The following is a 24,240-nucleotide window of genomic DNA, read 5'->3' on the forward strand; positions in this document are numbered from 1 at the left end:
TCACGCTTACATTTTTATTAAAAGGACCAACAGAATAACTTTACAAAAATTATAAAATAGTTAAATAATTGCATGCCACTTACAATTGTTTACAACAGAGTTTAGAGTGCAGATGTCAACATTCAACTACTTTTGTTTTTATTGCTTTACAAGGTCGTCAAAGAGATGACCAATTCCCTAGACAGACATTTCAGCTTATGTTCATCCCCCCATTTCTTCACCCTCATAAAACAAAGATCGTAGTGATAGGCAACATGGAGGGGGAAAAAAGGGGAACACTTTATTTGGATAGTCTCTAGAGCATCTACAGATGGATTATCAGTAACATTTCAAATATATACTAACCCTAATCTTAACCCTTACCTTTGCAAGCGGTTACTTATCAACCATGTGTGTTGTTTCCCTCTGTAGTGTAGTGATGGGCACAGTTATTCCAATAACTGAATGGACGTTAGAATTTGATTACTTTGAGAGTATTCATTTTTGATAAAGAAAATAGGCACAACAAAAGTTAAAGGTTTGGTCTAAAATGAACATTGTTACATAGGCTACAAGGATTTTAATAAACAAGTTTTATGACAGTTAATAGTGCGTCCCATAAAAAAGACACACTGGTAGCCAACGTGAAGCTCGTTGTTATTGTTGTTGGTCAATCAAAGCGGCGCTACAGTCAGAGGCTCTGTGTAGCAAGAGAAGTGGGAGATTTATAATCAATGCAAAATGGAATTAACATCACGGAATTAAGTTGGCTAAATGAAGAGTCCGCTACAACGAGCAACCATCAGGTAAACTGTGGAATCTGAACGGAGTTGTTGAGAATTAGCTTTGCTACTTTAGCTAGCTTTTTTACATCAATTTTATGGATTCAAGACAGGCACTACCAGATGGTATGATAGACAAGCATGATGCTGCCATAGGTTATCTAACCTGCGTCAGTCTGTTTGGCTACTCTCGCTCTCCCGCCGTGCCACACAGACTGCCACAAACACACACCAGCCCCTGCCGCCCCAACAGGCTCTCGAGTCGCGCGAGTAAGTCTCCATTGAAGTTTTAAAATATATTTTTCTTTAAGCACATTTATTTAGACTATCCCGATATTATTCGAAAACTGAAATAATTTCTAATGCCTTCCTTGCTGTAGAGCACATGCAGATGGACAAAACAGATTATCCAAATAAAGTGACTCTGAAAATCTTCAATTAACAAAAAAAAGCCAAATAACTTGTCTCCAGATCGTCTCCTATTCGGTTCTTTATCGTGACCAGAACATAAAACTGATTCTGATTCAAACCCACCTATGCAAGTTCTGCATACGCTCCCCTCTCTTTCCATCTTCCCATCACTATCTTTTGACCTGAGTGTACAGTAATGCTGTCATCTCTTCCCCATTTCAAACGTGTTCCGATTGCAAACGGGGAATTCCGGAACCTACTCAAGAGAACTGGATCTGCTGCACTCCGGGAATCTGGAAGAGGGAAAGGAGGATACCTAGTCAATTGCACAGCTGAATGCTTTCAACCAAAATGTTTATTCTGCATTTAACCCAACCCCTCTGAATCAGAGGTCAGGGGGGTTGCCTTAACCTCTTTGATCTCTAGGGGCGCTATTTCATTTTTGGATAAAAAACGTTCCCGTTTTAAGCGCGATATTTTGTCACGAAAAGATGCTCGACTATGCATATTCTTGACAGTTTTTGAAAGAAAACACTCTGAAGTTTCAGAATCTGCAAAGATATTGTCTGTAAGTGCCCCAGAACTCATTCTACAGGCGAAACCAAGATGATGCATCAACCAGGAAATGAGCAGAATTTCTGAAGCTCTGTTTTCCATTGTCTCCTTATATGGCTGTGATTGCGCAAGGAATGAGCCTACACTTTCTGTCGTTCCCCCAAAGTGTTAGCAGCATTGTGACGTATTTGTAGGCATATCATTGGAAGATTGACCATAAGAGACTACATTTTCCAAGTGTCCGCCTGGTGTCCCTGCGTCGAAATTGGAGCGTAAAGCCAGGTGCAATTATTTTTCCATTTGAGAGCAAGGAGAAACCAGGCTTCCACGAAGGATATATCATTGAAGAGATATGTGGAAAAACACCTTGAGGATTGATTCTAAACCACGTTTGCCATGTTTCAGTCGATATTATGGAGTTAATTTGGAAAAAAGTTCGCGTTTTGAGGGCTCAATTTTCGTTTTTTTTTTTTTTTTTTTTTTTTGGTAGCCAAATGTGATGTACAAAACGGAGCTATTTCTAATACACAAAGGATCTTTTTGGAAAAACGGAGCATCTGCTATCTAACTGAGAGTCTCCTCATTGAAAACATCAGAAGTTCTTCAAAGGTAAGTTATTTTATTTGAAGGCTTTACTTGTTTTTGTGATAGTTGCCTGCTAAATGCTAACGCTAATGCTAACGCTAATGCTAACGCTAAATGCTACACTAGCTAGCTACTGTTACACAAATGATTGTTTTCCTATGGTTGAAAAGCATATTTTGAAAATCTGAGATGACAGTGTTGTTAACAAAAGGCTAAGCTTGAGAGCTAGCATATTTATTTCATTTCATTTGCGATTTTCATGAATAGTTAACGTTGCGTTATGGTAATGAGCTTAGGTCTATAAATAGAATCCCGGATCCGGGTTTGGTCGTCGCAACAGGTTAACATCAACGTCATCGGTGCAGTTATTGTTGGGGGTTAACTGCCTTGCCGGCTCGGGGTTTCAACCTTTCGGTTACTGGCCCAACGCGCTAGGCTACCTGCCGCCCAGAGAGAGAGAGCAGAACTAACATGTAGAGATCTTTGTTTCTCACTTCTTTATTGTCAGCTGCAAGCCATGTTTAGACATTTATGATACGATTTATTGATTAATCATGGTTTAACAAGTCCCGGGGTGCACAGTTGTGTGTACTTGTGGTGGTGGGGGGTGAGTCAGATGGCCCCTGTGCACATGGTTGTGTCCCCAGAGTGGTGCGGGACGGGACGCCTGTGCCACTGCAACCAGCGCCCGCCTGATGGTGCAACTCATCACTCTCACGTGTTTGGTCTTAATGAGTACATGAAGCGTGGAGAGTAGACTCAGGAGCACGCTTACCTGTTGGTACGAGGTGGTGTAAACCATGACATTCTGTTGTTGTCCATCAGCAGTTATTATTCCAGCAGGCAACTGGTTCGCTGCAAAAGGAAACAGATTTATACTTCAGATTATGCAGTTACCATTTCCATGAAGTAACGTTCTGTCAATCACTGTTACCCACTGTTAGACATTAATCCAATACATTTTAAACAGTGTAAAGTACTGCATAAATTCTGATATGAAAACATGAATAAGTATATTTCAAGCTAGAATCCAACAGGAGTGTACTGTTGGATTCTAGCTTGAAATATACTCATGTTATCATATCAGAATTTATGCAGTACTTTACATGTATAAGAAACATACAGTCCCAATCAGAAGTTGACACCTACTCATTCAAGGGTTTTTCTTTATTTTTACTATTTTCTACATTGTAGAATAGTGAAGACATCAAAACTATGAAATAACACACATTCAATCATGTAGTAACCAAAAATATGTTAAATCAAAACGTATTTTATATTTGAGATTCTTCAAAGTAGCCACCCTTTGCCTTGACAGCTTCGCAGACTCTTGCCATTCAACCAGCTTCATGAGGTAGTCACCTGGAATGCATTCCAATTAACAGGGGTGCCTTGATAAAAGTTAATTTGTGGAATTTCTTTCCTTCTTAATGCGTTTGAGCCAATCAGTTGTGTTGTGACAAGTTAGGGGTGGTATACGTAAGATAGCCCTATTTGGTAAAAGACCACATCCATATTATGGCAAGAACAGCTCAAATAAGCAAAGAGAAAGGACAGTGACCCAACACTGCCAGGCTGTGTGCAGGCTTTTTGACCAAGAAGGAGAGTGATGGAGTGCTGCATCAGATGACCTGGCCTCCACAATCACCCAACCTAAACCCAATTGAGATGGTTAGGGATGAGTTGGAACACAGAGTAAAGGAAAACCAGCCAACAAGTGTTCAGCATGTGTGAACTCCTTCAAGACTGTCATCAAGTCAAAGGGTGGCTACTCTGAAGAACGTAAAAATATATTTTGATTTATTTAACACTTTTTTGGTTACTACATGATTCCTTATGTGTTATTTCATAGGTTTGATGTCTTTACTATTATTTTACAATGTAGAAGTAAAAATAAAGAAAACATCTTGAATGAGTAGGTGTATCCAAACATTTGACTGGTACTGTCAAGGAAGGGTAAAGAGGAACTTGGTGTGTGGAAAGTTACTGAGTGAGAAAAAGGAAAGTGCAGAAAGTTCATATTCAGTTCAAATACACAGTGTAGTCAGGAAGTATTCAGACCCTCGACTCATTTGTTACATTACAACCTTATTTAATTTTTTTATGTCCTTAATCTACACATAATGACAAAGCAAAAACAGGCTTTTAGAACAGGCTTTCCAAATTAAAAAATGTATTAAATAATATGTATAGAAATTTCACATTTACATAAGTATTTAGACCCTTTACTCAGTACTTTGTTGAAGCACCTTTGGCAGCGATTACAGCCTTGAGTCTTCTTGGGTCTGACAATACAAGCTTGGCACACCTGTATTTATGGAGTTTCTCCCATTCTTCTCTGCAGATCCTCTCAAGCTCTGTCAGGTTGGATGGGGAGCATCGCTGTCCCGAAGCCACTCCTGTGTTGTCTTGGCTGTGTGCTTGTTGTCCTGTTGGAAGGTGAACAGTTGCTCCAGTTTGATGTAATGAGAGCTCTGGAGCAGGTTTTCATCAAGGATCTCTGTACTTGGCTCTGTTCAACAACACTTCTCTGGTCTAAAAAGTCCTTTAGGTGCCTTTTGGCAAACTCCAAGAGGGCTGTCATGTGCCTTTTACTGAGGAGTGGCTTCCGTCTGGCCACTCTACCAAAAAAGCCTGATTGGTGGAGTGCTACAGAAATGGTTGTCCTTCTAGTCTACAGTCGTGGCCAAAAGTACCACGAAATTGGGGAGAAAAAAATAAAATAAAAATAAGTTTGCTGCTTCAGTGTCTTTAGATATTTTTGTCAGATTTTACTATGGAATACTGGAGTATAATTACAAGCATTTCATACGTGTCAAAGGCTTTTATTGACAATTACATGAAGTTGATGCAAAGAGTCAATATTTGAATTGTTGACCCTTCTTTTTCAAGACCTCTGCAATCTGCCCTGGCATGCTGTCAATCAACTTCTGGACCACATCCTGACTGATGGCAGCCCATTCTTGCATAATCAATGCTTGGAGTTGGTCAGAATTTGTGGGTTTTTGTTTGTCCACCTGCCTCTTGAGGATTGACCACAAGTTCTCAATGGGATTAAGGTCTGGGGAGTTTCCTGGCTATGGACCCAAAATATCAATGTTTTGTTCCCCGAGCCACTTAGTTATCACGTTTGCCTTATTGCAAGGTGCTCCATCATGCTGGAAAACACCATGTTCGTCACCAAACTGGTCCTGGATGGTTGGGAGAAGTTTCTCTCGGAGGATGTGTTGGTACCATTCTTTATTGGTGGCTGTGTTCTTAGGCAAAATTGTGAGTGAGCCCACTCTCTTGGCTGAGAAGCAACCCCACACATGAATGGTCTCAGGATGCTTTACTGTTGGCATGACACAGGACTGATGGTAGCGCTCACCTTGTCTTCTCCGGACAAGCTTTTTACCGGATGCCCCAAACAATCGGAAAGGGGATTCAGAGAAAATGACCAGTCCTCAGCAGTCCAATTCCTGTACCTTTTGCAGAATATCAGTCTGTCCCTGATGTTTTTTCTGGAGAGAAGCGGCTTCTTTGCTGCCCTTCTAGACACCAGGCCAACCTCCAAAAGTCTTCGCCTCACTGTGAGCGCAGATGCACTCACACCTGCCTGCTGCCATTCCTGAGCAAGCTCTGTACTGGTGGTGCCCCGTTCCCGCAGATATATCAACTTTAGGAGACGGTCCTGGCGCTTGCTGGAATTTCTTGGGTGCTTATGACGAAGTCACACAAGACAAGTTTGTATCAGTAAAAAATACTAGCATATAACAATGGATAATTCTTTAAGTAAAAAACAGCATAGTATGTCTAATCAAACAGCACACTACGTAATTCATTTCCTCCATATATAGCAAGTATTTCAAGCTAGAATCCAACAAAAGTAATAAAATGTGGAAAAGGGGAAGGGGTCTGAATACTTTTCAAATGCACTGTATTATTGTTGAATATGAATGTCCCCGAGGGAGGCAAAGTGCAACAGTCTAGTTTCAGTTCTTGATTAGGCAGGCCAGTTGCTGCGGAACCAGGACTATGGGTTCTAGGAACTATGGATAAGGAACTCAACTCGATTGAAGGTCAACAGATGAAGAGAGAAGATACTGCTGGAAGGGGGCCCACATCGAAGAACATCTGATTACAGTCCTATCGTACACATACAGTGCCTTGCGAAAGTATTCAGCCCCCTTGAACTTTGCGACCTTTTGCCACATTTCAGGCTTCAAACATAAAGATATAAAACTGTATTTTTTTGTGAAGAATCAACAACAAGTGGGACACAATCATGAAGTGGAACGACATTTATTGGATATTTCAAACTTTTTTAACAAATCAAAAACTGAAAAATTGGGCGTGCAAGGCACTGTACATACTCACTTCCACGAGGGTCCTAGAGTTAGGCAGGGCCATAACACCAATAAGAGGAACCCACTGTGGTTCTAACTAACACCAAAGAAGGACATGTTCTCTTAGACATGCAAGGTCCTTCCACCTAGTCGGAAGGTATAAAGATGTGTTTGTGTGACTTGTATGTTGTCTTTGCAGCTGTATGACCCAGTGGTTGTATAAACTTGGTTTGAGCTTTTTTTTATTCGTCCATGAGTTTTTACTGTTTGTTGAAAACTTAACAATCCTCAGGGTAAGAAATTGCCTGGGGCCCAGGGGTGGAGAACTGCAGTAAATAAGGCCATCATGGCAACTAGACCATAAACTAGCTGATGATCCTGTAACATGAATAACAAAAGAGTACATGTATGCATTCAGCACCTCTCATCTAGGCCTAATCCTAGAGCGTAATAGTGTTGGGGGATAACAGCAAATGTTAATGAATTCTATTGGGATTGAGACCCCGCTTACCGAAGCTGTCGCCTGTGAGTTCTTCTCCGAGTCCCTCTGTTACAGATATGCCGCCGATTCCCTTCTCCCCTTTCATCGCCTACAGATAGAGAGAGAGACACATTGAGAACTTGTTAGGGTTATGAATTGAGCTGTATTTCCACCTAGAAAAGACACAGCGAGACCTTTGTGTTTGAGCCAAGGCCCAAGCATAGTGCATAGCATAAGAACTCATACACACCAGTCTGGAGAGCATGGCATGAGCTATGGCACTTGGCGCACACACACTTCCTCTCACCTCTCGGAACTTCTGTAGGTAGAGTTTGAGTGGCTCCACGTACATGTCGAAGCCCAGGGTGGACATGGCAAACAGGATGTCCTCTCCATTGATGGTCTTCCTTTTCTCTTGATGACAGCGCTCACTGGCCTCCGACGTGATGAAGCTGATGAACTCGCTCACACACTCCTGAACACACTCCTTGGCATCTTTCGCTATCTGGACAGGATTAATAGGGGAAGGGGGATTTAGGTCAACATGCAGCCAAAGGTTGATGTGGATACTACATTCAGGGCCGGTTTCCTGGACACAGATTAAGCCCAGTCCTGAACTAAAAAGCATGGTCATTGGAGAATCTCCGGAAAGTGTGTTGGGGAAATCTAACTCAGTGTTCACATATAAATCAATATTAGGCTTTACAATCATTTACAAAAATACTTATTTAAAAAAAAAAACCTATTTAAAATGACAAAACATTTTATATAAACAACAAGTAAGCGTCTTTAAAAATAACGTGCAGTGTTTTGTGTTGGGGTTTGTCATATCTGTGTCTGTTGATGTATTTGGTAAAAAAAACAGATGGCCCGGTCAACCCGTCCTGTGCAATTTATCAGGCATTGAAGCTGTAACTAGGGAGTACCAAGAGTTAAGGACATGTAGCCTACTGTATGAAGTAGAATCCACAGTAACTGGAAGGGTGAGTTTTATCAGTGTTCTTTTTATTTATTTTTTATTTCACCTTTATTTAACCAGGTAGGCTAGTTGAGAACACCTTTATTTAACCTGGTAGGCTAGTTGAGAACAAGTTCTCATTTACAACTGGGACCTGGCCAAGATAAAGCATAGCAGTGTGAACATACAACAGAGTTACACATGGAGTAAACAATTAACAAGTCAATAACACAGTAGAAAAAAGGAGAGTCTATATACATTGTGTGCAAAAGGCATGAGGAGGTAGGCGAATAATTACAATTTTGCAGATTAACACTGGAGTGATAAATGATCAGATGGTCATGTACAGGTAGAGATATTGGTGTGCAAAAGAGCAGAAAATAAAATAAATAAAAACAGTATGGGGATGAGATAGGTAAAAATGGGTGGGCTATTTACCGATAGACTATGTACAGCTGCAGCGATCGGTTAGCTGCTCAGATAGCAGATGTTTAAAGTTGGTGAGAGAGATAAAAGTCTCCAACTTCAGCGATTTTTGCAATTTGTTCCAGTCACAGGCAGCAGAGAACTGGAACGAAAGGCGGCCAAATGAGGTGTTGGCTTTAGGGATGATCAGTGAGACACACCTGCTGGAGCGCGTGTTACGGGTGGGTGTTGCCATCGTGACCAGTGAACTGAGATAAGGCGGAGCTTTACCTAGCATGGACTTGTAGATGACCTGGAGCCAGTGGGTCTGGCGACGAATATGTAGCGAAGGCCAGCCGACTAGAGCATACAGGTCGCAGTGGTGGGTGGTATAAGGTGCTTTAGTGACAAAACGGATGGCACTGTGATTACTCAGCAAACTGGATGCAGTTTGAGTGTTGGAAGCAATTTTGTAGATGACGTCGCCGAAGTCGAGGATCGGTAGGATAGTCAGTTTTACTAGGGTAAGTTTGGCGGCGTGAGTGAAGGAGGCTTTGTTGCGGAATAGAAAGCCGACTCTAGATTTGATTTTCGATTGGAGATGTTTGATATGAGTCTGGAAGGAGAGTTTACAGTCTAGCCAGACACCTAGGTACTTATAGATGTCCACATATTCAAGGTCGGAACCATCCAGGGTGGTGATGCTAGTCAGGCGTGCGGGTGCAGGCAGCGAACGGTTGAAAAGCATGCATTTGGTTTTACTAGCGTTTAAGAGCAGTTGGAGGCCACGGAAGGAGTGTTGTATGGCATTGAAGCTCGTTTGGAGGTTAAATAGCACAGTGTCCAAGGACGGGCCGGAAGTATATAGAATGGTGTCGTCTGCGTAGAGGTGGATCAGGGAATCGCCCGCAGCAAGAGCAACATCATTGATATATACAGAGAAAAGAGTTGGCCCGAGAATTGAACCCTGTGGCACCCCCACAGACTGCCAGAGGACCGGACAGCATGCCCTCCGATTTGACACACTGAACTCTGTCTGCAAAGTAGTTGGTGAACCAGGCAAGGCAGTCATCAGAAAAACCGAGGCTACTGAGTCTGCCGATAAGAATATGGTGATTGACAGAGTCGAAAGCCTTGGCAAGGTCGATGAAGACGGCTGCACAGTACTGTCTTTTATCGATGGCGGTTATGATATCGTTTAGTACCTTGAGCGTGGCTGAGGTGCACCCGTGACCGGCTCAGAAACCAGATTGCACAGCGGAGAAGGTACAGTGGGATTCGAGATGGTCAGTGAAGCCCAGCTGATTTGTACGGGGCCAGGTTTTACAGCTCTTTCAGAACATCTGCTATCTGGATTTGGGTAAAGGAGAACCTGGAGAGGCTTGGGCGAGTAGCTGCGCGGGGGGGGGAGCTGTTGGCCGAGGTTGGAGTAGCCAGGCGGAAGGCATGGCCAGCCGTTGAGAAATGCTTGTTGAAGTTTTCGATAATCATGGATTTATCTATCGGTGGTGACCGTGTTACCTAGCCTCAGTGCAGTGGGCAGCTGGGAGGAGGTGCTCTTGTTCTCCATGGACTTCACAGTGTCACAGTGTGACTGGTTGATGGCCAAGAAATGGACACAGCAATAAACCCTTTGTGTTTGGGCTAAGGCAGAGGAGAAATACATCAACACTGGCAAATATTCAGTCTTGAAAGATGATACAAATGCAGTGCGTCCTTGGTGACCTGAAAGGCGCTTCTGTGCTTATCAAATGGAGCATTTCCATACAGGATTTACCCCAGTGTTTTACCCAAAAGGCTCAGACTTTTCTGTTTCCATCTACGCGGGCCGGCTCCCGTGTCTCACTGAGCCATGGCTCCGGCTGACCTGCTTTCACTTGGCTCTAAAGGCAGGCCACTGGTACTAGGGCTGGGTGGTATACTGTATTTTATGATATACCGGTATTGATGCAGGGACTGGTTTGAGTTTTTACTTTACCTTCTATACCGTAATTTAAATGTTTGGTTTGTTAAATGTGATTCGCCATGTGTAATGTCAATTTTTATAGTTTACTTCGCTACTTGAGTCATCTCTCTCCTCGCCACTCTCCATACAGACCTAGCCACGCCCCTTGTCACTCAAGGAGCACATTTGATGTTCCTCAACCACGAGACACTTGCGTTCAGTCTACATGGTCAATGTAGCAAATGCAACAATGTTGATGACAGTAATGCTGTTTTCACTTTGCTTCTTAATATAAATCCACTAGCGTTCTATACCGACACTATTAGTTTGTGTTACTTTACATCAGCAAAAAGCTAGTTTGTCTTTTCTTAGGGACTCTGATGGCACAGCTGGCGCTGCAGTACAGCGCCCTTAACCACTGCGCCACCCGGGAGGCCCTGGCGTAAAGTACTTTAAGTAAAAATGTTAAGTCGTTGTTTGGTGTATCTGTACTTTACTATTTTTTATTTTGGACAACTTTTACTTCACTAAATTCCTAAAGAAAACACTGTACTTTTTACTCCATACATTTTCCTTGACACCTAAAAGTACATTTTGAACAGAACAGGAAAATTGTCCAATTCACTCACTTGTCAAGAGAACATCCCTGGCCATCTACTGCCTCTGATCTGGAAGACTCACTAAACACAAATGCACAAATTATGTCTAAGTGTTGGAGTGTGCCCCTGGCTATCTGTAAATAAAAAATAAAAAAATATGGTGCCATCTGGTTTGCTTAATATAAGGAATTTGAAATTATTTATACTTTTACTTTTGATACTTAAGTACATTGTATCAATTACATTTACTTTTGATACTTAAGTATTTTTAAAACCAAATACTTTTACTCAAGTAGTACTTTACTGGGTGACTTTCACTTTGGTAATTTCTATTAATGCATCCTTAAGTATGACAATTGGGTACTTTTTCCACCACTGCAATTGAGTGCAGGAAATGCAGAAATTATAAAAGTGCTAAAATTTGTTTTGATTGAAGTTGAATTGAACAGTATAAAACAATTATAATGGAGACAGACTCAGAGAAATGACTTAGAATGTATGTATGCTTTGCCACCCTAGGATCACTCACTACTTAAAGCAAACATTGAACTTTTATTATTCAAAATCAAAAAATACCGTCAAACGGTCCTTTTTTTATTTATTTTTTTAAAAACATGATATAATATTTTGGCCATATCGCCCAGCGCTAACTGGTACTTTCACCTATCATTTACATAACAATGGCTAACTGTGAACTAACACCTTCTCACAAAGCAACCGTTTTGATTATGCAGAGGTTGTTGATTCCGCTCTGTTGTGGAAATATTTGCTCAATAATATTTCTCAGATACCGGAACTTGTGAATACAAATAGACAAAGTAACAAGCCAAGCTGGTCCACGATCAACCAACTTTCCAGCCTCGGCACACACTTTCTATAGTTTTCATCCTTACGTCACACACATAGTAACTCCTCTTTATGTTAATGACTCATCCCCTCTGGCATTTAGCCACCATTATCTTTTTGCCTTGCAATCATTTCAGCTTTGTTTCCATTTTCTTATTGGCACAGACATTAGGGCATAGATTATATTGGTGGCGTAACCATAGCAATAGTACAAAAATAAACAGACATGCACAATCCCAAGAAACGTGCATGTCTAATGGTGCTGAAGTAATACAAACCTTTGCTCCTAATGCATGTCTAATGAATCTCACTGGACTACATAATGGTTTCCCTTAGCCTAATGACCCACACACACATATAATGGTTAAGCTTGCATTGATTCTGCTTAAAGTAAGATGTATAATGTGCACACATGTACTAGAAAATTCCCAATACTCTCACAAGTCCTCACTTTCAGCCCTATCTATGGAAACACAATTTCACTAGTATAACATAAGGGTGGTATGACAGTCAAAAAGCAGCAACAGTGTACTCAGTCTAAGTGTTTCCTCTACCATTGCATAGGTCAGATGAGTCCCCCTCACTTCAAAATACATAGCCTCAATTTGGTTATGATAGTAAATAAACATGTTAAATGTTAGCCGCCAAAATACATGACCAATCATGCTTATCGGTCTATAGGTTAATTTGCATCATTTTATGGAATTAAATTGGCACGTATATTTTCGTTAGTCATCATGCATTTCATTTATCACACGCACACAGCATACAGAGCCTAGTTTGAGGAGTAGAATAGTCTACCACCTGTCAGAGAGCGTGAGAGTAGCTCCTCAAAAAGACTGTAGGCTACTGGAGTGAAACCTTATTTTGTAATCCCAGTCATTGCGCAACAAATAACAATTCTAAATGCAATCGGGTGTTAACCTGTTGGATCTCTAGGGGCGCTATTTCATTTTTGGATAAAAAATGTTCCCGTTTTAAGCGCGATATTTTGTCACGAAAAGATGCTCGACTATGCATATTCTTGACAGTTTTTGAAAGAAAACACTCTGAAGTTTCAGAATCTGCAAAGATATTGTCTGTAAGTGCCCCAGAACTCATTCTACAGGCGAAACCAAGATGATGCGTCAACCAGGAAATTAGCAGAATTTCTGAAGCTCTGTTTTCCATTGTCTCCTTATATGGCTGTGATTGCGCAAGGAATGAGCCTACACTTTCTGTCGTTCCCCCAAGGTCTTAGCAGCATTGTGACGTATTTGTAGGCATATCATTGGAAGATTGACCATAAGAGACTACATTTTCCAAGTGTCCGCCTGGTGTCCTGCGTGGAATTCGGTGCGCAATTGCCAGCTGCTTGTACTTTTCCATTTGATTGAGGGGAGAAACCATGCTTCCAAGAACGATATATCAATGAAGAGATATGTGAAAAACACCTTGAGGATTGATTCTAAACAACGTTTGCCATGTTTTCAGTCGATATTATGGAGTTAATTTGGAAAAAAGTTCGCGTTTTGAGGACTGAATTTTCGGGTTTTTTTGGTAGCCAAATGTGATGTATAAAACGGAGCTATTTCTAATACACAAAGAATCTTTTTGGAAAAACTGAGCATCTGCTATCTAACTGAGAGTATCCTCATTGAAAACATCAGAAGTTCTTCAAAGGTAAATGATTTTATTTGAAGGCTTTTATGTTTTTGTTGAAATGTTGCGTGCTGGATGCTAACGCTAATGCTAACGCTAAATGCTACGCTAGCTAGCTACTTTTACACAAATTATTGTTTTCCTATGGTTGAGAAGCATATTTTGAAAATCTGAGATGACAGTGTTGTTTACAAAAGGCTAAGCTTGAGAGATGGCATATTTATTTCATTTAATTTGCGATTTTCATGAATAGTTAACGTTGCGTTATGGTAATGAGCTTGAGTCTGTATTCCTGATACCGGATCCGGAATGGGGAGATCAGAGAGGTTAAAAACACGATTAAAAGGAGCTATTTTATTTCTCAATCTCAACTTGTAATTAAAGCGCTCCTTCCATTCGGATGCATAGGCTATAGCCTGCCTACTGTTGGCTTTCACCACGTCACCCACCACTTCGCAATGGGAGAAGTTTAAGGCAGTATAATTGTTTGAAACCTGAATTTACTTAACTTCAAATAATGAAGCATGTCATACCTTGCTTCAAAGTAACTTTGTGAAAAATCCATCCATAGAAAACGGAGAGGGAATTATTTTATAAAGACTTCCTCATGCCATTAACCAGAATTTCTCTCCTGTTCTATTGACTTTCTTTTGTTGTCCAGAAGCTAAAAGGCACAATCCTAGACATATTAGCAACACATCATAGTAGTTGCTAGTAGATTCCCCCTCTTTCTACACTGAACTGAAATATAAATGCAACATGTAAAGTGTTGGTCCCATGTTTCATGAGCTGAAATAAAAGATCCCAAAAAGGTTCCATAAGCACAAAAAGCTTATTTCTCTCAAATGTTGTGCACATTTTGTTTATTTATTTTTTTTACATCCCTTTTAGTGAGCAGTGAAGCTGATTAAACAGGATGGTCATTACACAGGTGCACCTTGTGCTGGGGATAATAAAATAACACTAAAATGGGCAGCTGTCACAACACAATGCCACAGATGTCTCAAGTTGAGGGAGCGTGCAATTGGCATGCTGATTGCAGGGATGTCTGTGGTGGAAAAATAGTTATGCTATCCCGTGTTTTATTACTTAGAGAATATTCTCATTATATGCTAGTGTTTTTTTCTAACCTGATACAAACTTGTCTGTGTGACTTAGGCATAAGACTGGGCGTATAGCTAATATCCGTTTGGAATCGACCGCAGCAGGTGACAGATCCTGTGTTTTTACTATCTGCAGGAAGTCAGCTGTAAGGGAAAATTGCACATTTTAGTGTGATCTGTGGCAAATGCAGTTCGACAGTTGAGCCCTCATGCCATCTTAATCTGCAGACAAACCAATCGCTTTTTACACACCATGTTCTGCCTGTTTCCACGCATCTGCTAAACTGCCACGAAGACAAAGAGGTTGTACTTCCTATAAAAGCCGAGAGCAAACTGTTCATTGGGCTTTTAACTCTGCACTATTGAGTGATTGTTGATTGCTTCATTTTTGCTAATCTTATAATAAAGTTAGTTGCTGTTTGAGGAATCTAGTCTCCCTCTTCCTTTTATATAATTTTTTGACAATAGGCATGCTATTGTTTTTTGATGTTTCCATTAAGCTCTTAATGAAAAATGTCCGGTCCTTGTAGTATCAGAGAGGAAGAAACCATGCGAAAGGTTTTACTCTTGCCCAAATCTGTCCCAAATAAGAGCAATGCGTTTCTATGGGAATATTTTGGGCCTAAGCTTCACCTACCTTCCTGCCTTGGGACTCCCCCCATTGTTAGGGCGGAAACATAAGCATCTCGTCATTATATACAGATCTGCAATAGTATTCTGTTGGTCACGTCATTTGACTGTTAGAAAAAAAAAAAAACTTGACTGTTTAATGAGGGTCAGTCGGCAGCAAAATTATACGAAATTTGCATCCCTAATAGTCATTTAGATGAGTCTGTGGTCTATGTATCTGTCTTTGTTGCTGTTTCAACCTTGAATTGTGTAATTTATGAACTCACAGAATCCAAATAAATACCAGTTAAAAGTAAAATAAAAATAATAAAAAGATTAAATAAATAAATACAAATAAATAAAAAGCAAAAAACAAGCAAAGCAAGTCACACTCCATACCTTTCCTGTCTGTGGAACAGCGTTCTTCATGATGCGAGCCACGTTAGCGATGGGGAGGTAGATGTCCTGCTCGCGGAAGTTTTCCTTGCTGCCGTTGCCTTCCTCATGGTCATGCAGGCTCTCATCACAGTCATCTGTGTCAGGGAGAGGGGCATGTTACATCTACATATTTTGCCTATAAAAATCTTCTCTACCTCTATTCACCAAGCAAGTTTAGTCTGATTGAGATCAAGTCTACATGTGACTTGGTCAATGTCAAACATTGTCATTTAGAATTACTACAGTAAGTAAGCCTGATTATTTGTGAAGCGTCTTTGAAAGGTGGGAGTGCCCATGTCCATATCTTTATATAGGGGTGCTCTGATGGTGCCCTGTATCATTGGGATACCATGTTATTCTGAAAAAGGGGTTGGGGACTGTGCACGTCAGAGAATAGGTAGCTGGGTTTCTCAACTCAACGCCATGTACATCTCGGTGGAGTTGGGTTGAGACGACTGTGGGCGGAGTGTACCTCCGATTACAGTCAGTGGTTGTATTTGATTAACATTTTATTAAAAAGTAAGGGATTCCAGCAAACAGGCCGTGATTGGGAGTCCCATAAGGCGGCGCACAATTGGCCCAGCGTCGTCCAGATTTGGCCGGTGTAGGCCATCATTGTAAATAAGAATTTGTTCTTAACTGACTTGCATAGTTAAATAAAGGTTAAATAAAAAATAACAGGCATGCAGAGGACAGAAAAAAGGCACACAGTGGACAAACAAAGGAACACGGCAGTGGAGGCTGCTGAGGAAGGACAGCTCATAATGGCATGGAAAAGAGTGAATGGAATGGCATCAAACCATGTTTGATTCCGCTCCAGCCATTACCACGAGCCCGTTCTCCCCAACTATGGTGCCACCAACCTCCTGTGGTACACAGTAAGGGTTTAAGAATTTTTTTTTTTTTAGAAGTATAGCCTGACAGCGACTCCATGTAGTCGGAGATACAGTCCACACACTCGTCTCCACTAAATTCCATTAATGTAGAGTTGAGAGACTCAGCTAGAGAAGAGGGTGCTTCTGTTCTATATTGCGGAGCTCCGCCCAACAAGGGGAGTTCTGCTCCTAGTGGTTTACCATGCTGCCTAGACAGCGAACAGCCTGAGAGAAAATTATGCACACACCTGCAGCCAATAGGAGTACAGGTGTCCCTATATAAGGGGATGCTTCCCCACAATCAGCCTCCCATAATCTTCAGCAACAGGACTGGACTGAAGAAGCCTAGAAGAGAAGAGAGAAGTCTCAGGACGAACCCGCTGTCGATATCCTGGTCTCAACGTCGTCCTTTATGAGCATGCCTTATCCACCCCCCAAAAGCTCTTTTAAGAGCTCAGTGTCGCTACTCCACTATGGCAGCTACAGACCCACACAACTTATGTTTTGTGTGCTTGGGTTCACAGCACGCTAGGGGCGGCCTCACAGATCCCCCGGAATGCCCTTGCTGTGCCCTCCTTTCTTTAAAGGTGAAGAAGCAGCAGTGGGCATTTATCAGGGTAGATCTCCCTCTGGAGGACGCCATGTCTGTGCTAGCCTCAGGTTCTGAAAAAAGGCACCCTACTGACCGAGGCTGAAATTATTAATAAAGCATGTGTTCTATCTGACTGTCACAAGAGAACCTCTTTCCCATAACAAACTTGAGACCGTTCAGGTTCCGTCTCTCTCTCACATCACTCTGTGTGTAGCACAGCACACCATGAGTGCGTAGCTGAGGACGTTGTGAGTGGAAATGACATGAGGGCAGCAAAACGGACGCTCTTGATGATCCGCCATGCTATACCTCATGGAAACCCTATACCACACACTCTCAGGAGTAATGTGAATAAGGGTTTGAGGAACATCTTGAGTACACAGCCCCATGTTGGGCTGATGACGCAATCGCTGTTGGGGGAAGAGAAGCTGCACCCTCTCCCCCTGGCTAAGCCGGACGCTGGAGAAGGGTTACGCCATCCAATTCTACAGAACTCCACCCCCATTTACGGGCGTGGTGGAGACCGTGATGAAGACGTCAGAGAAAGTAGTCGCTCTTGTGAAAGACATTACGGAACATTTCGCGAAGGAGGCGGTCACAGTAGTTCCCCAAGAGCAAAGGAACAGCGGGCTATAGTCGCTCTACTTCCTAGTGCCAAAGACGGGAGGAATGAGGCCAATATTGGATTTACGCACTCTCAACGAGAGCGTAGCCAAACGGCCCTTTAGAATGCTTACGACAAAACGTCTGCTGGAATGTATCCACAACAAGGACTTTTGTATAAGCGTAGACCTAAAGGAAGCATACTTTCATATGCTGGTGCATCCGCGTCACAGGAAGTTTCTGCATTTCGCCTTCCAGGGGGTGGCGTACGAGTATGCGAGGATGCCATTCAGGTACGCCCTGACACCTCTCATCTTTTCCAAATGCATGGAGGCGGCATTGGAACAGTTGCGTCGTTCAAGGATAAGGCTACTAGTCTACCTAGACGACCTAATGGTTCTCGCACACACGACACAGACAGTGATTAATCTCACAAGTCTGGGGTTCGCTGTGAATCGGGAGAAGAGCGCGCCTTGGCCCAGTCATCGGATTGTCTACCTGAGCTAGACACTGACCATGAAGGCTCGAATTTCGGATCCCCGACGGGCTGCCTTATTGCTAGCCCTACAAAGGTTTGATCCGAACCGCACGGTGACGGCACATTCCGCAGAACACAGCGATGTTTTGCCCAACTACGACTGGACCCAGTGAGGCACCAACATCAGTTGTTGGTGGTTCCCTTCTCGTTCAGAGCGGACCTGAACTATTGGAGACCTGTGTGTCCCGACGCAAGTGGCCCCAAAGGGCAGAGTGTCCTCCTACATTCCAGTGTTTACAGAGGCTCTGACTGGCTGTCACAGAGGCTCTGACTGGATGGGGAGGGACATGTCAAACTCGGGCGGTCGGAGGTGTGTGTCCTCCCTCGGGACGCCACATCAACCTCCTGGAGTTGGAGACAGTTCTACTGATTCTGACCCACTTTGTGTCTACCCTATGGAGTCATGACGTGTTCTTCTGGTCGGACAACCGAACCACAGTAACCTACATAAATCGCCAAGGACGAGTGAGGCCTCCTGCACTCCACTGGCTGACGGAGGAATTGCGGCTGTGGGCTCACGGGCACCTTTACTCGTTGACAGCAGCACACATTCCAGGCTATCAGAACATTGGAGCAGACCTCATGTCTCGAGGGGTTCCTAGAGACGACGAGTGAGCTGCACCCCGACATTGTTCTCCAAATATGGGAACGGTTTGGGAGAGCCGAGGTGGATCTGTTCGCGTCACGTGTGAACGAACAGTGTCCCCTCTATGGTTATCCCTACGAGCCCAGGACGAACCGCAACTAGATAGACGCCTTTGCGCACAAACCGTGGCCAGATGTTCTCCTGTATGCATTTCCACCACTGTCCTGCATTCTCCCACTGCTAGCCTGTGTGAGAACAGGAGGGCTGTCAATCATATTGATAGCCCCTGATCATCCAGGGGCTTCGTGGTAAGCAGAGATGACTCAAATGTTGATTTCGCCATCATGGCCAATTCCACCGAGAGGATGCGATGTCTCAGGCGGGAGGCATGATAGAGAAATTGCCTCTAATCGGCCAACCACCGAGGGTCTGGCCCGAGAGGGACAGGTTAGAGCGCTGTGGGTCATCTGATTCAGTAATCAGAACCAAACAGGGCTCGCGTGCCAGTTCCACATCCAGGATGCATGCCAGTAGATGGTGTGCCAGAGAATGTGGACCCTGTATGCTGTCAGGTCGAGAGCATGCTCTCTTTCCTACAGTTCATGTTTGACAAGCAGCGCTCACCCGCTGCCATTAAGGTGTTTGCGGCAGCGCTTTCAGCTTGTCATGAGGGGTTTGGCAGAGACACCATCTTCAGCCACCCTCTAGTGAAACGGTTTCCATTGGGAACGCCGCGATTTAGGTCAACACCTAGAGCCACGCTGCCCCAGTGGGATTTAACTTTGGTACTTGAGGCACTCTGTGAGACGCCGTTCGAGCCATTGAATCAAATCCCCCTCAAGATGTTATCTCTGAAGACAGTAATGTCACTTGCTTTGACTACAGCCAAGCGCGTCAGTGTCAGGCCTTGGCGTGCTACGTGCAGCACACAGTGATGATTAGGTCATCGCCTCAGCTGTTTGTGTCACTGTGCTAGTACACCACTTTCAAAACAGCGGCTGTCACATTGGCTTCGCAAAAGCATTGAGACAGCTTATGAGGCACAGGGCGACCACTGCCTCAGGGCGTAAGACTAAAGGCGTCTACGGCCCTTTTCAGAGGAACCTGGGTACAGGATAATTGTGCAGTGGTCGTCACCGTCTCCTTTTATCTGATTCTACCTGTTAGAGATGTCGTCTAACTCTCTAGCTTGTTCTGTACTCAGCGTGGCTAAAGGGAGAACTTGAGTTAAGAAAAGATGCAGAACGACTGGGCATGGTTCCCATTAGGTCCACTCTTTTTGTCAAGGAGAGAGACATGTGCGACATGACCTTTGTCTGACACTGTCAGTACAGCTGGGAATATCTAGACTGCCCAACAGTGTATCACTGTGTTGGGGCGGAGTGATGAGGCAAATAGCACTGTAACTAGTATTACTTCACTATTAAACCAGCCAATGAATTTGATAAGAATATTGAGGTATCATCCACCTGCTGAGGCAGAATAGTTGGCCCAAATTCAGTTATCTGCCCACGAATCATTGGCTTAACTGGTGTTACAGTACTATTAGACCCATCTTTTAATATTGACAGAGTTATGAGTTCATCTATCTGCTTGTACAGATTAGTATGACTCATTCATCTGCCCCTAGTCATTGGCTGTGCCTCTCGACTGAGTAGGGCGGATTAGACAGAGGACGCAGTACATTGTGACAGTCTGTTTTCACAGTGTGTTACAGTACTGCGGGATTTGGTCGCAGCCACTGCTGGGCCCGACCTTTTCATTAAGTGTTAGGCTCGGCAAGGAGTAAATTTTGGAGCATTGCGCTCCGCCTTAAACCACTAGGAGCAGTGCTCACCTATAGGGAAGAGCTCCACGATACAGAACGATAGTTACCGGAGTTGTAAATCCAGTTCTATGAGTGGAGCAAAGCCCCATAGGACTATAGGCCCTGCCGATCCCCAGTCTCGCTGGAATATTTTTTTCCTGGAGGCTGATTGTGGGGAAGCATCCCCTTATATAGGGACAGCTGTACTCCTATTGCCTGCAGGTGTGAGCATAATTTCTCTCTCAGGCTATTCACTGCCTAGGCAGTGGGGTAAACCACTAGGAGCAGAGCGCCTCTATGGGGCTCCGCTCCACTCATAGAACTGGAGTTACAACTCCGGTAACTATTGATTATGGTGCTTGGTCTGTGAAGGGAGTTCCACCACTTACCATCCTGTGACTGAAGGACGTAGTGGCTTCCTGCCATGTACTCCCCTGGCATGCCCAACTGAGAGGCATCAGTGGTTGAACCGTCTCCCTCCATCTATAAACACAGACAAAGACAGAATTTATAACCCTGTTCTTTTGAGATCATGATTTAAGAAATACAGGATTGACTCTATGCTAAACTATTTCGGATTTAGCTACATTAACTAAACACCGCCTGGATGAACTATCCAAATAGTCAATCAAAAACTGAACGCACAGGTTGTATCTAACTAACATTAGCCATGTGCACCACACTGTAGGCTGGACAGTTGAAATTTTTAACAACGCTCTTTTCTGATAAAAACTAGTTCATTGCATCTGCCGTGGAGCCCAGTTTCATAATATTACCTGCCGTAGTTTTGAAGTAATCACAAAAAAGCAAGCCTTATTTTAGGGCATTTTCACCCTGCCAGCTCCTATTAGTTCTATTGAGCATCATGGCACCAACTCGCCTTCAGAACTTCTATTCCCAGCTTATTGTTTTACCATTGCCTGATTTTGCTATTGTTGGCTATGGAGACCTGCCCACGTTGTTCATAGTTAAAATGTAAACAAAAAATTACTCATGGAACTCCGAGGTTGTTCCATTGTTTACTATAGGGAAATATAGGCATGTTTGTCTATCTCCCCAAATATCTGGCAATGTGTATTTTTTTAATTGGATAACATTTTAATCATGAGAATCCCCTCTTTCTAATTATGTAGTGCTGGGCTGTGTATTTCGTTGTCATCAAACGCTAGCCATGAAATACCTTTTGCCCTTGGAACGCTGAGCTCCCCCTTTCCTATGGAGAGGCATGCTGGTATATTTCGCCAAATATCTCGCAATGTGTGTATTTACATTTTTTTCAAGTCGGACACCATTTTGAATCATGAGAATCTCATCTTTCTATTTACGTGAGGCTGGGCAGTGAAATAGTTATAAGTTGCATTTTTTTCTTCTACTTCCTTGTTTTGCAGACATAGTCACACTTGGCACCATCGAGGTGCGGGTGTTTACTTTCTACACGAGTTGTTTTTCAGTTTCGTCCCAAGAACAGATTGTAGTGGTAAAATAAAAAGAGGATACATTTTTTGGCGCCATTTGGCGAAATGGAATTCTAAGCGTCACTCCAGTCAAAACAGGCTCTGCCAACGTTCGATTCCATTCATTTGCTATGGCCTCGCGCTAGTGTTCCAGTTTAGACAACGTTCTTCTGCCATTTTCAGCCATGGGTGAATTTTGACTCGTTCTATTGTGCAGCCGAGGATGTAAATCGGCGTAACGTTAACCGTTACTGTACTTTGTCATTATAAATCTTCCAGTTGCATAAAAACGACATGCTCAGTGATTCTCTTACTAGTTCAGCCGTGGATGGTCATGAATCGATGAGCCGATTGCTACCCAGTTAGCGTCTAGTTAGGTTTTACCGAGTCAGCATGGCTCTGCTTTGGCTTTTTCTAACAAACTGCAACATTCCCCTTTGTTCCCGCGTTGATTGACAACTAGCCAGCGGGCAAACAAAAAAAGCCAACGTTAGCTAGCCAACTGGCTAGTTAGTATTACTAGTTAGCGTAACTGGCTAATGTTGTACCCAGATAAGCTGGGGAGAATATTTATTTTTTACCTAAGACATGGCTACAGTAGATAGCTATAGACGAAAACCCGGACACAACTTTAGCTAGTTACAATAGCTACCTAGCTAACGTCAGCTATGCTAACAACCTACTGTAGTTCGCGATAGCAATGTGCGGTACCGAATGTTAGTTATTAACCTTAGCTAGCTAACCAACTCGCATACAAAGCAAAAAGACAATCGATGAGTAACTCACGATTTCGCAAATTCGTCATGTTTACACACTATTCAAGACATCCCGTCGGATTTGAGCACCCCCATGGCAAACATAGCCTGTTAGATGCATATCAGTCTTTGTGGAGGGCCTGCTGTGTGACGGGGAGACCATTTACTAGCGAGTCCTAGATAGAATTCCTCAACTTGCAGTGTTAACTTCTACTTTCCCGCTGCTAATTCCCTCTCACGCTACCATCAAAGAAACAGTCAAACGCGGAGATTTCGATTCGAGGTAACGAGAAATCGGATAGCAATCATTGGCCAGAGCCAGGCACAAACCTCCGATACTGCCCTGGTTGGTTAGCTTCTCAAAACGGCCGTGTGGTTGGACAGAAAATGGCTGCGAAGGAACCAGTCCCAGCTCGAAGCTTTGAGTCCCAAAAGCACTATCTTACTTTGCCGCTAGAGGAGCAATGTTTTCAAATCAAATCATAGTTCATTTGCGCGGAATACAACAGGTGAAGCAGACCTTAGTGAAATGCTTACTTACAATAGGCTCTAACCAATAGTGCAAAAAAGGTATTAGGTGAACAATAGGTAAGTAAAGAAATAACAATAGAAAGACAGTGAAAAACAGTAGCGAGGCTATACGTAGCGAGGCTACATACAGACACCAGGCTGATTGAGGTAGTATGTACATGTAGATATGGTTAAAGTGACTATGCATATATGATGAACAGAGGAGCAGTAGCGTAAAAGACGAAAACGTGGGTGGCGGTACACAATGCAGATAGCCTGGTTAGCCAATGTGGGGGAGCACTGTTTGGTCGGGCCAATTGAGGTATGTACATTGTATGTATAGTTAGTGACTATGCATATATGATAAACAGAGAGTGGCAGCGTAAAAGAGGGGTTGGGGGTAGTCCAGGTAGCCATTTGATTGCCTTTTCAGGAGTCTTATGGCTTGGGGGTAAAAACTGTTGAGAAGCCTTTTTGTCCAAGACTTGGCACTCCGGTACCGGCTGCCATGCGGTAGTAGAGAGAACAATCTGTGGCTGGGGTCTTTGACAATTTTTAGGGCCTTCCTCTGACACTGCCTGGTGTAGAGGTCCTAGACGGCTGCTTAGCCCCAGTGATGTACTGGGCCATACGCACTACCCTCTGTAGTGCCTTGCGGTCGGAGGCCAAGCAATTGCTGTACCAGGCAGTGATGTAACCATGCTCTCGATGTTGCAGCTGTAGAACCTTTTGAGGATCTCAGGACCCATGCCAAATCTTTTTAGTTTCCTACAGGGGAATATGCTTTGTCGTGCCCCCTTCACGACTGTCTTGGTGTGTTTGGACCATTCTAGTTTGTTGGTGACAATAGAGTAC

The 24,240-nt window shown here is 43.2% G+C and overlaps 1 protein-coding gene and 1 non-coding gene across 5 annotated transcripts; both read right to left on the reverse strand.

Moving 5' to 3' along the window:
* On the reverse strand, positions 1–23,319 carry LOC139406486 (nuclear transcription factor Y, beta b). 4 transcript variants are annotated; one of them, XR_011633989.1, is made up of 7 exons: positions 23,206–23,307; positions 21,056–21,149; positions 15,627–15,760; positions 7,429–7,626; positions 7,152–7,230; positions 2,659–3,167; positions 1–1,583 (listed from the first exon to the last, which is right to left on the reverse strand). XR_011633989.1 is itself a non-coding variant. In XM_071149122.1 (7 exons), exons 2-7 carry the CDS (start codon positions 21,147–21,149, stop codon positions 1,433–1,435), a joined length of 618 nt encoding a protein of 205 aa, XP_071005223.1. In that variant the 5' UTR covers positions 23,206–23,319; the 3' UTR covers positions 1–1,432. The 4 variants fall into 4 exon arrangements, 2 of the variants coding, with proteins under 2 accessions (XP_071005223.1, XP_071005224.1); XR_011633990.1 differs by having other exon boundaries at positions 22,907–23,268; XM_071149122.1 differs by having other exon boundaries at positions 1–1,465; positions 3,088–3,167; positions 23,206–23,319.
* On the reverse strand, positions 2,919–3,031 carry LOC139408173 (small nucleolar RNA SNORD67). Its single transcript, XR_011634227.1, has one exon. It is a non-coding gene; the product is annotated as a small nucleolar RNA SNORD67 (small nucleolar RNA).
* Positions 23,320–24,240: the final 921 nt, after the last annotated feature.

Source organism: Oncorhynchus clarkii, chromosome 4, assembly GCF_045791955.1.
Source record: "Oncorhynchus clarkii lewisi isolate Uvic-CL-2024 chromosome 4, UVic_Ocla_1.0, whole genome shotgun sequence".
NCBI classification, from domain to species: Eukaryota; Metazoa; Chordata; class Actinopteri; order Salmoniformes; family Salmonidae; genus Oncorhynchus; species Oncorhynchus clarkii.

Coding starts and splice junctions, on each gene's coding strand:
- LOC139406486 (XM_071149122.1), bottom strand. CDS start 21,149: ATGGAGGGAGACGGTTCAACCACTGATGCCTCTCAGTTGGGCATGCCA. Junction 15,761..21,055: donor CGTCCTTCAGTCACAGGATG/GTAAGTGGTGGA, acceptor TCCCTGACACAG/ATGACTGTGATGAGAGCCTG. Junction 7,627..15,626: donor CTGTTCCACAGACAGGAAAG/GTATGGAGTGTG, acceptor AATCCTGTCCAG/ATAGCGAAAGATGCCAAGGA.